The following is a 14271-nucleotide window of genomic DNA, read 5'->3' on the forward strand; positions in this document are numbered from 1 at the left end:
ATAGCTGAGAAGGCCCATCATACAATTCCAAAAAAAATATTTCGAAACAAAATGTCAAAAGCCAAAATTAATTATGGATTACGTATTCCAAAATGTACCATTAAATTTCAGATACTCCATTATGGAATGCAATAGTTGTCCTAGAAACACGTTTTGTATTCTATAAGTGTCTTTGGACTCCGATTTTCAGAAACTTCATTTTTGCCATTTCATACTACATTACTAAAAAAACCACCCCCTTCATACTAGAAACAAACTACCCAAGCTTCTAAACACCACTGCCTCCACCATCACCTTCAGCCAGCAAAAGCCTATACCCTTCCATGGAGCAACCACGTTTAAAATAAAACTTGCAAAGCCAATTTTGCAAGAGTTTGTGGGTGTGCAGGTTCGAATTGAGGGGTGCAGGAAGCAAAAGCTTTTTAAATTTATAGAGGTGCATGCATTAACCTCGAACAAGAAAGGGCCCGGCCCACTCTAAAAAACCCTTTGTGAAGCTTATGAATTGTTTCTCTTTCCGCAGGGTTTATAGCAACAATGGCTCTTCTTCCTTGAAATCTTGGTGTGAATGAGGTGAGTGAAATGCCTTCTATTTCTAACCTAATGCTACTTTGATTTAAGGTCACTATAATCATAGCAATAATGGCGCTTTTATTTCTTCATTGTTGTGCTGTGCAGTTTCATTTTCCAACAACTATTTATTGATTTTTGTTTTGGAAGCTGCTCCAAGTTTGTGAGTGACGGGTAAGTTATATTCGTCATCGTTATGCTCTGTTTGCATAATTTGTAATTCCTGTTTTTCCGTTTTGTTTTTATCTCAATTTCGTAGTATACAGAACTTTTTGAACAAGGGTTGTTTCCTACAAATCAAACAACTGAGAATTGTCAAACATCACATTGTTTCTAGGTATTGAGGAAAAAGAAGCAATTTATAGTTATTGGATAATGATGTCCTGTTTGAATGCCCCATTCACCAGTCCTATTTAGCTCTCGCATGGTTAGATTAAAACCAGGAAATTCTTTAGGTCCATCCCTCTATCCTCTTTGCCTATACATAAATGTTTCATCACAAGTGGTAACCTCAAGGAGCTCGATGTAATTATCTCATTTTTGAATTGATCTGAGTTCATGAACTACATGGACCTTGTTTAGAGATAAGTCTGTGTTTGTGAAAGTGCTTTGTTTGTCTTCTAACAACCGGAGAACCATTGGGCAGAAGTTGTTTGTTCTGACTCTAAATTGGATTATGTTTATGGTTTTGGGTATAAAAGAAATCACCTGAAGGTTAAGCTTAGGTAATGAGAGTTTTGGTTCAAAATGCTCCCTTTTTAAATATCATCACCTATGAAGTCCCAATATAATCAGAAGAAGAAAGCTGCATAAGCATCCTCCCCTTGAGCTGTATTGATTATTGAAAAATGAGAATAACTGTCAAGGTTTCAATCATAATTTCTTCTCTAGAAATGCATCTATCAATCTCAGTATTTATTTCATCTGGGTCACTGAGTGATAGAAATGAATTTTATGAATTCTTATGTTTTGCTAGTTTACAAGAAAATAGTACTTGGTTATTTAGACTAACTGAAACATATCCACTGAAAATGGCATCACTAAAAAAATAGATTTTCTGTTGTACTCAGATAAATCAAAAAATATTTGGATGGTTTTATCGTTATGATCAAATGCAGTTCCCTAATGACTTATTTAGTTATAAGCTGTACTGCTACTGGCTTTTTAATGTGATGTACTGATTAGGATTGGATCTTTATGAAAAGAAAAGGCACATTTACTAAATTATGTTATTGAAAATTTACCACAATTCTTTCATACGACAGATAATTGACTGTGAAACCTTTGTCACCCCATTTTATTATGGTTCATCTTGCAGCTGTTTTCTGGCTGAGTCACTCGGAGTTCTTGTTGTATAGTTTGTACAAAATCTGGAAGGTCAATTAGTTTAAGGTATCTTTTATCTCAGTAGCGGAAAGCAAGAAAATATAGCCAACAAATTTATTGCTGTCAGGGATACTGTGGAAATTCAAAAAAGGTGCAGCCTGCCCAGGGTTACCTATTTAGTTTTGGAAGTTGGCAATTTGAAAATACTTAAAAATGTCTTTGGCTGCTCCGAGTTCCCTTTTGAAGGTGGAGGAAATACAAGGAAGAGGGAGGGGAATGGTTGCATCTCAGCCCCTTAAAGCCGGTCAAATTGTCCTAAAAGACTCTCCCATTCTGCTGTATTCAGCTTTGCCCTTGATCAGACAGTCTTTGTCATTGTCGTCCTCTGCCTCAATTTCATGTTTCTGTGATCACTGCTTCAGAACCTTGCCTCCAATTTTACAGGGAGATTCTTCATTATCCACAGTTTTGTGCCCCAATTGTCACTACCATCGCTTCTGCAGCTCAACTTGTCTTTCAAAGGCATTGAACTCCTCCCATTCTTCTTGGGTATGTCAAGCGTTATCTAGTCTCAGAGCCAATTCTCTACTGCTTGAACAGCCCCTTGAGTGCCAAGTCCAGGCTAATTTTCTCGTAGCTGCCTACAATCATGCCAATATCTCCCCTTCAGACTTCCAAATTATGCTTTCTCTCCAGGGTTCTCCTGATGATACCACCATTGCCGCAGCCCAGTTCCTACACCCTCTTATTTCATCTCTCTGCTCACTTTCTCTCATTAGTCCCCAGAATGGATTTTCTTTAGAACTCACTTGTGCACTTCTTGTCAAGGACAAGCTCAATGCCTTTGGAATAATGCAGCCCTTCTCTGCAGATGACGACCTGAGATCTGTCAGAGCTTATGGTATTTACCCTTATGCTTCCTTTTTTAACCATGATTGCCTTCCCAATGCCTGCAGATTTGATTATGTGGACAGCAATCCACATGAAGAAGGCCATAATACCGACTTTATTATTAGGATGATTAATGATGTTCCCCAAGGAAGGGAGATCTGCTTGAGTTATTTCCCTGTGAATGAAAACTATTCTAGTAGGCAAAAGAGATTGATTGAAGATTATGGCTTCTCCTGTAATTGTGATCGATGTAATGTGGAGTCAAATTGGTCAGATAATGATAGTGTTGAAGATAATGTTGCTGAGGATGAAGAGGAAGCTATGGATGAGGACCAATATGAAATTATGGAAGCGTCAGACAGTGACAAACATGCCCTTGAAGACAATAATGATTTCCCACATGCATATTTCTTTTTAAAATACATGTGTGATAGAACGAATTGCTGGGGAACATTAGCTCCATTACCTCCACAGGGCGATACTCCATCCAATGTCATGGAATGCAATGTCTGTGGCAAATTGAAGAGTGACGATACCTTTGATAATGATGAAGGTCTTGTGGAGGACTAAGCATCTAGCATGTGACTTTAGTAAGTAACCTGCATTCCTCACACACACACACACACTCATATACTGTCCTATCCATAAACTTGTGACTGAGTAACGCTGGTTTCTTTTAGAAAACATTGATTGTCCATTTACAATTGAAGAACTTAGTTTAGGAGATTGAAACCTGGTCTTAAAGTCTGAAGCCTTATTCATAGGCCATTTAATGCATGATGATTGTAATAGATAAAAGGTACAAATCTGAAGTAATTGGTTACCAAGGAAAAAGACTGACTAGTCTTTCTGGCCATATGGATAGTCAGAGTCAGACTGAATTTTTTTTTCGTTGTTGTTATTCATTTCTGGTTCGACCTAGTATGTTTTCGTAATTTTGATGATGTTTTAGATGATATTGAATTATCGTCAAACCATCATTCTTCAGTCTCTGTTCAAGTTATGTCTTGATTGAAAGATAATGCCACATTGTTCATTAACCGGAGTAAGGGAAGGAAGGATGAATAGGAAAAGCTTTTGATAATGTGTGATGATGGAGAATTGGAGTCCATGACATGCAATCACAAATAACCCTGATGTTAAATAATTGGTTGTGAGTAGTTTTTGGGGTATTTTTCTTTTTCAATTGGAACAGTACAAATGCCAATTGAATTCAACTGACCAAAATATAAGCTTGAGTTTAACTGGGGTTTAGACTGTTCCAATCGAAAAACAAACGTGTCACTGATATGAAATTCAAATTAAAAGTTGTCATTTTTCCTCTTCTATTCCGCCCTTTTTGTACGGAGCTTGTTTATCAAGCTTCTATAGATTCTTTTCTTTAGAATTTTTAAAAGACACGACTTGTTACCCTGTTAGAAACTTTTATATTTTTCTATTATTTATAGTGTATCGTTCTTTTGAATTTAATCGGTGTTCCATTACTTTTTTTCGGAACAACTACGCACAGAATGTACACAACTTTCTCTCATTGGATTGTGCCTTTTTTTTACAAGATTAATGTCTTGTAGGTATTGTTGCTTTTTGCATGTAGATGAAGGGAATTCTTCCTAGATTTTGCGGGAGTTGCACTGAACGAGTAGACCAATGCTTACTCAGGAATCAAATGTGACTTTTGTGTTTTGTTTTGAAGAGTACAATAGTATGTTCTATGATGTGGTTTGTTACTTTATACAAATTCCGATTTGGAATTGCCGGCAAAATATTAGCATCTTAGTTTTTGAAATGTACTTCTGTTTGATGATAAAAGTCTCTTGCAAGAGCATAATGCTTGGCGCTAAGCTAATGAAAACCTTTGATACAAAGTTTTTAACATCAAAAGAAAAATCTGATAACATTTCAGAGATTAAAAGAAAAATCTGAATATTTTAAGGACCATGTAGTGTGAGAACTTTTTCGGATTGAAATATAAAATTAAATATTTTTCAGGTGGCAAAAGAAAAGATTTTTTTTATCAGAAACTAAAAGAAAGATGTGAACATGTCTGGTATAAAAATATATTTATGCAGAAGGTGAATATTTCTATTTTAAAACTTAAATTCTTGAAAACATTGGTTACACAAGTCTTTGGTGAAGTTTTTGGACTGTGTATATTTCTTTTTCCTTTGAAAGATTATAATTTTTTATAATAGATATCGTTGCAAGACTTGCAAAATTAAAGGAAAACTCGTTTATTGATAAGTTGGCCTTATAATTTTAGTTTAATCAAAGGGTTTGGAGAGTTAAGAATTTGTGGCCATTCCTTTGAAACTTGTATGAGTTTGTTTTGATTAGTGAAAGAAACCCAATTTGCCACTTGAATCTTAAATCCCCCTTAATCCAATGGTTTACGCTTAGAAGAGTTTCTCTATAAATTCCTTCTATAAAAAAGTTTAAGAAAATAAATTAAAACAAATTTTTTTTCTAAATTAAAATTAATCATTAACTAATTTATAAAAGTTTTTTTAAAATTTTAAATTCTAATTTTTATTTTAATTTTTTTTAAAAGAAGTTAAATTCTTTTTTTTTTCCTTCTCGTTTTTTTCTTTTCTAAAAAGATATGTGGAGAACCTGATTCATTACACCTCTTAATCTTTAATACAAAAACAAAGAAGATGGGAAAAAAATATCATTACTTCAACTGATTCAATTTGTAAATCCAATTTTAAGATCAACTGTGAATTTAAATTAATTTACTCAAAAAATAATCATGATCTTTAAACCCTTTTTTCTGTAGAGGTTTATGAAAAGAAAATATTTGCTTCTCATGATTAAGCTGTACCAAATTTTTGACTTGCAATTTCTCTCTCCATATTACGTCATAATCATTCTTTGAAAAAGAAAAATGAAATTGAGGTGCAATTTTATATATATATATATATATATATATATATATATATATATATAATTCAAAGAAGTTGGCGAAAAAGAAAAGCGTTAAAATTGAGATGATGAGTAACTACTCGTCAAAGTCCTAGCACTCGATTTATCTTTTTAGGGCTTTGGTATGTATTTTGATTCCTCTTTCTTTTTTTTTTCTTTATTGCACGATGTTAAATTAACATTTTTAAAGCAAAATGGGATGATTGGTACCTAAAAGAAATTATTCCTCTACTTTCTTTTTCCTTTGAATAGTAAGCAATTAAAAGGGCCATGGTGAGATTAAAATTTTGTTGAACACTTTGGATTCAATTGGGTAAATTTCTGGTTCCCATAAATGCCTGAACTATGTAAAATATTTGGACACAATAATTGTTTGCCTGTTTCATCTAACACTCAAGTTGATATAGTACCCAGGAAAGAGTTGCTGGGATTGTAAATGGACATTGTACTTTTTAAAACTTGAATGAATTCAAATTTCCTCCACATGTTTCACTCTGACTCAAAACATTTTACTTTTAATTGTGTACCTACCTTGTACTACTTATGCAGGTCCTAGTTCTTGGTCTTAGGAGGTGTTAATGCTAATGGATGTTTCACATTGAACTCCAGTTTCATTTATGCATCCAAAGTCTATGAATTCAAACCTATTTACCAATCAAAAGTAACAATAATAGGAAGAAAAAGACATGGTGAGTAGAGAAAGGCTCTGTTAGATTGTGAGTGCATCCATCAATATCCACACAAACTACAATGCCTGTCTGTGTGCAACAAAATTCCACACAATATTGAACCATTCAAGCAAACCCTGGGATAAAAAAAGGTGGTCCCTAAGACCAAACCCATGATTTAATTCATCTTCTTCAACTCATCTTTTAACCTTACCTGGGCCCCTCAACAGCATGCCCTCTGGTGGGACCCTTTTGTTATATGACACCCACCAAGTTGATTTTCCATGTGGTGGAAGATATGACCCCCACAATGAGTGAGAGAATGTGCAAGAGAAGAAAAAAGAAATGCCCCATTGGAGAAACGGTTGGTAACCATACTATACAAAGGGTCCAGGAAGAAAAACACAAAAGGAAAAGCTGAAATTTGAATTATGTCTCTTTGGGAGCATGTCTTTTCCACACCCTTGCTTTACATTTAAGAGCAGAAGCACAATATGATAACCTTTGTAATTATTTAGTCCCCCACATATATAACCAAGGAAATAAATTTTAAAAAACTAAAGTGAACACAAACACATTTTCAGAATCCCAAGGAACATCCACTTTTCTCCTTAGCCTGCGTTGACTGACTCATACTACTACTATTCCTAACTCTTTCTTAAACTCATCCATGCTTTTCTGTTTTCTTCCATAACTTGTACATAAATAGACCCTTCTCATCATTTTTTGTTGCCACCAAGTCACACTGTGTAGTATACCTTGTAGCAAAATGAACAATTTTCATTCCCTAGCTTACACTGCTACCTCTACTAGCCTCTGTGGTTCTTCCCTAGGTTGGGATTATCACAACCTTGGAGTTCTCAACGCGGACAAATTGTCTTTAAGTACTATACTTTTCTTTCTCTTTATATTGCTACCTTCTTGGATAACGATATTAATGCTTATAACTAGCTAAGTGTTGCAATGCAATGATTGATGATATTCAATATGCAGTGGAAGCTATGGAGGGAAGTACACCATCACTCTCACCTCAACACTCTGATTTCTCAACTGGGTATCTCGAAGATGCTTTGATTGAATCATGTGAACGTTCCAAACGTAGACGCTTGCTGCCATGTACTACTGATGAACATAGCAAGAGTTTCATTGATGACCTTGAGCAGGTATAGAATTAACCATATACACTCTTTGTTTCAATTTCTCTTCAGATCAGTTTGAGTTTCTCTTGTTCTTGGGTGAGACTGAATATATATAATGTTTTCTTCACTTCAGAATTTCTGGAACTTCAACCCCTTATGGCACCAACCAGTAGAGAACTTCAACTTCTACTGCATGAACCAGATAGAAAGGTTTTGTGGATTTTCAGGTATATGCATGTCATATATGTACTGATTGTTACACGAGCTCTTAATGATAGGGTCAATTTGGTTCAAAATGCTATTATTCCAAACAAAACACTGAACACTATATATAATGTTGTTACCTTTGTAACTAAGTTATTGAGAAGAGGGGTCCCAGAGAAAAATAATAAAAAGAGGAAAAATGTGTTGATAATTGGTGATGATTGTGCTGTTACTGGTACTCTTTTTTTAATGTGACATTTCTGATGTATTGTAGATGAGCTTATAAGCACATCAAGGAGCGAGGAAGCAAACATTCTTCTTGCAGATTCTAAAACACCGGAAGAGACAATATCAGCCTCTGAATCTTTAAATTCATCCTCATCTTCATACAAACAACCGGTGACATGCAAAACCACAGACCCCACAGTAGCCCCAACAGGTACTATATTCTCCTTTTCTCTTCTCTTCTAACTATTATAATATATAAGGAAAGGGAAAAACTTACATAGTTGTTTTTTGGTGTTTTCCTTCTATCAGATTTGGAGTTTTATTTATGAGTAATAGAAGTTTGCTTTAAAGGTCAACATATATTACAGATACAAAACTCCAAGTGTATCCAAGTTTTGTCTTAATATGTATTTGTTTGTATTAAAACATGAATAAATGCTTATTGTATTGTATGGTTTTACAATATATATGAACAGGCAGTGATGAAATGGGGAACAAAAAGGTGGTAACAAGAGTGGTGTATCCATTTGCAATGGTGAAGCCAGGAGGTAGGGAAGGTGATGTGACATTAAATGACATAAATGAGAGGATCCTAATGCCTCCCACAAGGCCAGTGAGGCATCCAGTTGGGGACTTTGCATGTCGGCCATGCGTGTCCGCAGAGGGTCCAGGCCTTTCAGGGAAAGCAGTGGTGGCCCTTACTACAATTCACACACAGGGAAGAGGCACAATCACTATTATCAGAACCAAAGGCTAAGTAATATTGAGCTGTGCTGTGTTATGGCTTGCTTGCTAGGCTAGCACCTATCCAGCTTTTACTTGAAGCAGCTTTTTGAGCCTGATTTGCTTTGTTTTCATCAGTCCTTCTTCCAATTGTAAAGATGGAAAGCGATATCTATGTATGTGCATACACCTTATAATACTTGAATCTTATGTTAAAGCTGTTCTTCTCAGAGATTCAGGCCAAACCTAACAATTATTTGATTTGAGTGCTGTCCTAGCTACTACTCAATGATAATAATAATATAAAAACAATATACAACAGAAGAGGGGAGGAAAAAACAGCACAATGAAATTAAGGTTTTCTGCCACTGGTTAACACTTTTGATCTTTGACAAAGACACAACAGTAGATGCCATTGTTTCTGCATCCTTGGAAGGATATGTGTGTCTTTGTATATTATGTGGCTAATTGAAGTAAGGAGCAAGAGAAACAAATTGACATTTCACACCACAAAATTTTAAAATTAAATTCACATTAAGATAAATGAATAATTTGATCTTTGAATGCATGAAACACTGTCAATTTAGTTCTTGAAGCAACAAAAAAATCTTATCTAGTCTCTGAAAAATATAGAAATTATTTTTTGAAATTAGTGTCAAATTTATCTTTGAAATTATATTTTAATGAAAACTAGTGATCTCATGAAACTTAACAACAGCAAATAATGGTTAGATTATTTGCACATTTAGTTATTAAATTATCAGTGTCTCACATATTCAAGAAGCAAACTGATCATTAGTTGTTGTCTTGGTTGACCATATAGGAACTAAACACATCATAGCTAACTCTGAGTAAGGCTGTTATAATTTCTGTGTTAAGTGCATAACATACTTGTTTGTAAAGATGATAGCAGAGTCTTTTGAGAGAAACTGAAGAAGAGCTGATGATTATTTTATTATATTTTTCAACTTAAACAGTTCACAGCATCCACAGTTAAAAATGATATGTTCACAGATTTCAGTGAGAGAAAAGGAACTGAGGACAAAACAAGCAGTGTTGCCATTTAATTTACCCACACTAATAACATATTAGCACTCAAAACAATTCTAGCCATATCACACTAACCACCTACCTACAATACAAAAGAAGCACGATAAAGTGTTGAGCAAATCTAATGCAGAAGCAAGTATTGTTTCTCTTCTTTTTCTCTCTCTTTATTGATAAGATATTACTACTTTTACAATACTGCCAGACAGAAGAGATAAGAAGACCTATACTTAATTACCAACTCCAAATGTTTAAATTGACTTTTGATAGTATAAAGACAATTTACAGCTACCCCCAGGACTTTATTAGCCTCTTCTCTTTATTAGGAATTGAACCTAAAACTTCATTTTACTTTATCACATCCCACTCTTTAAATCCAGTTGCTTCAAATATATTCACATTCCATCTTTTTGTCTGCCAAATCTTCCACCTTCTTTCAGCTAAAAACTGACTATTATATACAATTAATTGTTAGTTAATTACCTTACGACAGGGATAGGCTTAGATTCTCACAACATACTAAATAACAAACAATATATGACAAATAGACAGAATAGTCTGAAGTGAATCTTGCACATGAGTCCAAACTTGAGTAGGGAGGAGAATACCTCAATCATGAGTCCAAACATGATACTATAATGTAGTTGTTAGAACAAAGAGGCCTAATTTCTTCATGCCCAGTTGTGGTATGTTGTGGTGTCTTCCTCAGAGGTCAAACCATGATCAATTTTACACAATCCAAATAATAGACAGTATCTAATGTGGGACCCATGAATTAATAATCAAATCATACAGTACCTATGATTTTCTAAGCCAAATTTCGGTCACTATCTACTACTATGCATTCTTGTGTGGAACCACTATCCTAATTTGATATTATTTTCTTTTTGGTAATGTTTGTGTGGCAAAGTTCATTTCATTGGTACATCACTTAGTGGCATTTGATTTCATGACTCTGCATGGTGTAGACCTACCTCACTTGAAGGGAACACTGTCACAGCTGTACGGCAAAAGTCTCAACATCTAATCTCACCTCATATGTGTTTGGTGGGGGATTGGGTCATTGAGTGGAAATTGTCCATTCTATTATGTGTGTATGCATGGTTTTGTCTCCTATAGCAACCATATGTTAGATGAACCATCCTCTGACTTTTTCCCTTTTCTAAATATTCTCTTGGACCATCTTTTTTATGTGGTTTTATTATCTGATGTTTTGGACCCTTTGTCTTCTACCATATATGTATGCTGTGTATGTATTTGTGGTGAAGTCCCTTTTAAAATGTTATAACTTGAAGGTAAGAAATTTTCTATGCTCTTGGAGCACAAAGTTCAGAACAGGTAGGCACAGAAAATTTTCAGTGGCAAATGATAAACTTAATCATCATCCAGTTGTGAAACACCATATGAAATGACATCAAATAAGTCAGAAATGAATGATGAAATGGTTCCTTTACCTGGATAGTCACACATGGCAAATTGGCAACACAGTGGTAAACTTGGACCTTTTTTAAAGGTCAAATTTATTATATAATTGTATACTTTTCATATTATATACAAATAAATGAAGCAGATGGGAAGTTTTTTATTCTTAAATTACAAAATATATATATATATATATATATGTGTGTGTGTGTGTAAGTTGAAAATTGTAGAATATATATGTATAAATTTGTAGGTCTCGAAAAATTTAAAAAATAATTTGCAAGTTAGCTTTACTTGGTTATGTGTAAACACTTTCCTGAGTCTACCATTTGATTGGTGAAGAAAAAGTGATGATTGGTTCCCTTGTGAGTGCTATTGATGGGGTTGGCTTTTCTAGGTCAATGTTGCAAATTATTTATGTATTTATACAAATTTAACCTGATGCATTCAGGTCATCACGTGTGTGTGTCATTCTTATAATAATAAGAAAATTATATTATAAAATTGTAATTCCTTTTTCAAAATTATTTATTTCAATAGTGTCAAGATCTTTTTGAGATAAGAGCAACTTTAATTATATCTTTTTATTTAAAATTACGATTATATGCGTGACTCTACAGAGAAAAAGTTATCATGCATAATTTTTTTATTTGATTTTAAGTTTGAAAACTCATAAGTATAACAGGAAAATACGTCACACTATCTTAATTTTAGTTATTCTTAATTACCTTTACTTCTATTGTTTTTTTTATTATATTCAATTTGATTTAACTATTAATAAAATGTTGAACTAACTCTCATATTTTATAAATTCAGTAATTTGATCATTTTTCATCCAATTAGCAATAAAATCGTTAAAAATGAACATAAATGAATTTTATTTTTTGTAATTTATGATCAACACACGATGGTAATTCATAAAACAAAAAATGTCAATTTTAACAAATCAAAGGATTAAATTATTATATTTAGAGACTTAATTCAATACCAGAAAAATCGTATCATTACATTTTTAAAATTAAGCCTACATATTAAACTAACCGTGATTTATAAAATAATTCCTTCCTTAAACAAAATACCATAGAGATATAAAATATATTCTACAACTTAACTTTCAAACTAATTGATTAAATTTTTTTTGAACCGACATTATTTAATAATGACAAAAAAAAAGTTTAAAATAAGGCACAGTTTAAATTTCTTTCCTGTTTCTAACGTTTAAAAACTTTGAAGATGATTAGTTGAGAATCAAAGACGAAAAAGGAAAAAAAAATCTCAGTTGCAAGGAAGAAGAAATGGCCCACAGGGTCCTCTCTATTATTAAATCAAATGTGAGATCATAATTAAACCCAATATGAATCAAAGTGGGTTCCATGCTAATGTAAAACAGAATTCATCATTGTCTACTCAATATTGTTTAAATTCAAATAGTAGTTACTCAAGACACAATTAATGTTTTGTACTATTTACTCTCTATGAAATTGGGTTTATTATATATGTGATTTTTTTATGTGCCAACTCTTTTATAAATGTATGATGTCTATCATATATTTATGATTACAATCATTATATCATGTATAAGTGACTATATTAGGCTTGAACTATTAGTATAAATAAGAGCTTTTAAAGTTTACTAATTTAGTCATGTAAATTAAGAAAGTAAGTGATAAGAAATATAATTAGATTTATTTATTAAATTTATAATGATGCATAAACCGTTAAATAAGATATATTAAACTTTATTATGACATACTTAATACAAATGTCTTGTTTTTTTTTAAAAAAATTATGTTTGATTGAGATGTGACTAAACATTCTTAAATTTTGTTGATAATATGCTTAGTTTAAATTATATTAATTTACCCTAATGTGGTTGTATATATGATGACTATAATAACTATAGTTAATGTATAGTTGGTGATACTATAAATAATATAGTTAATGCAATAGTAGGTGATACTATGAGTAATGAGTAGAGGTAATAAAACATGGAAAATTTATATATACACTTAATTTTATGTATGTATTCTTTTGAAAAAATTAATATCTCATATATACGTAATACATAACCCATCATTAGAGTACCCATATAGAATTTAATTAATCTAAAGTAAAGAAACCAAGCAAATTATTATAATTATTTGATAAATTGAAATTTTGCTAATTAAATAGTGCTTTAAGACACGCATGATACTTTCTTCTTCTATTTTCCATGAAATAGCTTTATTCCAATTGGTGTAAAATAAAAAAGCTTTATTCCAATTAACAAGTAAACTAACTAACAATTAATATTTATAGCATGATGAGAGGTTAGTATGGAGACATAAATAATTTATGGGATATAAAAATAAATAAAAAAATTAATTCATTAGATATATTAATTTTTAAAAAAAATGGTTGGAATTATTTTTTTTTAATTTTTTATTGTTTTTGTTCTGACCTTAAGTCCGAGAGATAGTATAGTTAGAGTCAATTATCGCATCTGATGTTCCGGTATGCCAATATAGTCTCACATCGTTCAGGAGCTGAGACGAATGACAGTTTAAATACACCTTCCTCCCTCAATCGTCTGAGACGCCTTTTAAGGAAAAAAACTATGACGGAACACCGACCTTCAAAGCGGACAATACCTCGGATGCAATGATTGATCCTAACGATGATACCTCTCGGACTTGAGGTCCAAACATTGGTCTTGCCTGTGAGAACGAAAATGTATCCCAAGCTCTTCAGTTAGGGGGAAACCACTCCCCTTAGACCTTGACTGAAAGACTTATTCTGGTATTGCTAATATAGTCTCACATTACTCAGGAGTCGAGACCAATGACAGTTTAAATACACCTTCCTCCTTCAATCCTTTGAGATGTCTTTTAAAGACAAAACCGTAATGGAATACTAACATTAAAAAAGAACTATACCTTAAATGCAGTGATTGACCCTAACAATATTATATCTTGAAGTTGAGCTTAAAATAATTTTAAACTTTTTTTTTTTTCTGCCCACACCTTTTATTATTTAAACTTATGATAAGTTTCAATCACCATATTTTTTTCTGGACTCTCTCCCTTTACTCTATGTTTATTTGCCTCCACATTTATTTTTAAATTCTCCCCTTTTTTAAACATCTTAAAACA

General features: G+C 32.8%; 2 protein-coding genes across 5 annotated transcripts; both read left to right on the plus strand.

Annotated features, from left to right (window-relative positions):
* Nucleotides 1-518: 518 nt before the first annotated feature.
* On the plus strand, nucleotides 519-4615 carry ASHR2 (ASH1-related protein 2). 4 transcript variants are annotated; one of them, XM_068613463.2, is made up of 4 exons: nucleotides 519-573; nucleotides 679-744; nucleotides 1889-3377; nucleotides 4344-4615. In XM_068613463.2, exon 3 carries the CDS (start codon nucleotides 2110-2112, stop codon nucleotides 3355-3357), a length of 1248 nt encoding a protein of 415 aa, XP_068469564.1. In that variant the 5' UTR covers nucleotides 519-573; nucleotides 679-744; nucleotides 1889-2109; the 3' UTR covers nucleotides 3358-3377; nucleotides 4344-4615. The 4 variants fall into 4 exon arrangements, with proteins under 4 accessions (XP_068469564.1, XP_068469566.1, XP_090154835.1 ...); XM_068613465.2 differs by lacking the exon at nucleotides 4344-4615 and adding an exon at nucleotides 3468-3677; XM_090298709.1 differs by lacking the exon at nucleotides 4344-4615 and having other exon boundaries at nucleotides 1889-3677.
* Nucleotides 4616-6936: 2321 nt separating this feature from the next.
* Nucleotides 6937-8888, plus strand: LOC137811654 (XRI1-like protein). The gene is made up of 5 exons (XM_068613462.1): nucleotides 6937-7261; nucleotides 7371-7540; nucleotides 7650-7743; nucleotides 7995-8159; nucleotides 8425-8888. The coding sequence occupies exons 1-5, from the start codon at nucleotides 7147-7149 to the stop codon at nucleotides 8703-8705; spliced, it is 825 nt and encodes a 274-aa protein (XP_068469563.1). The 5' UTR covers nucleotides 6937-7146; the 3' UTR covers nucleotides 8706-8888.
* Nucleotides 8889-14271: the final 5383 nt, after the last annotated feature.

Source organism: Phaseolus vulgaris, chromosome 2, assembly GCF_051622355.1.
Source record: "Phaseolus vulgaris cultivar YP4 chromosome 2, ASM5162235v1, whole genome shotgun sequence".
Lineage (NCBI taxonomy): Eukaryota > Viridiplantae > Streptophyta > Magnoliopsida > Fabales > Fabaceae > Phaseolus > Phaseolus vulgaris.

Excerpts from the sequence above, each read along its gene's own strand:
- ASHR2 (XM_068613463.2), top strand. The coding sequence starts at position 2,110 with ATGTCTTTGGCTGCTCCGAGTTCCCTTTTGAAGGTGGAGGAAATACAA.
- LOC137811654 (XM_068613462.1), top strand. The coding sequence starts at position 7,147 with ATGAACAATTTTCATTCCCTAGCTTACACTGCTACCTCTACTAGCCTC. Across the intron at positions 7,262-7,370 it reads CGCGGACAAATTGTCTTTAA|TGGAAGCTATGGAGGGAAGT; the intron begins GTACTATACTTT and ends TTCAATATGCAG. Across the intron at positions 7,541-7,649 it reads TCATTGATGACCTTGAGCAG|AATTTCTGGAACTTCAACCC; the intron begins GTATAGAATTAA and ends TCTTCACTTCAG.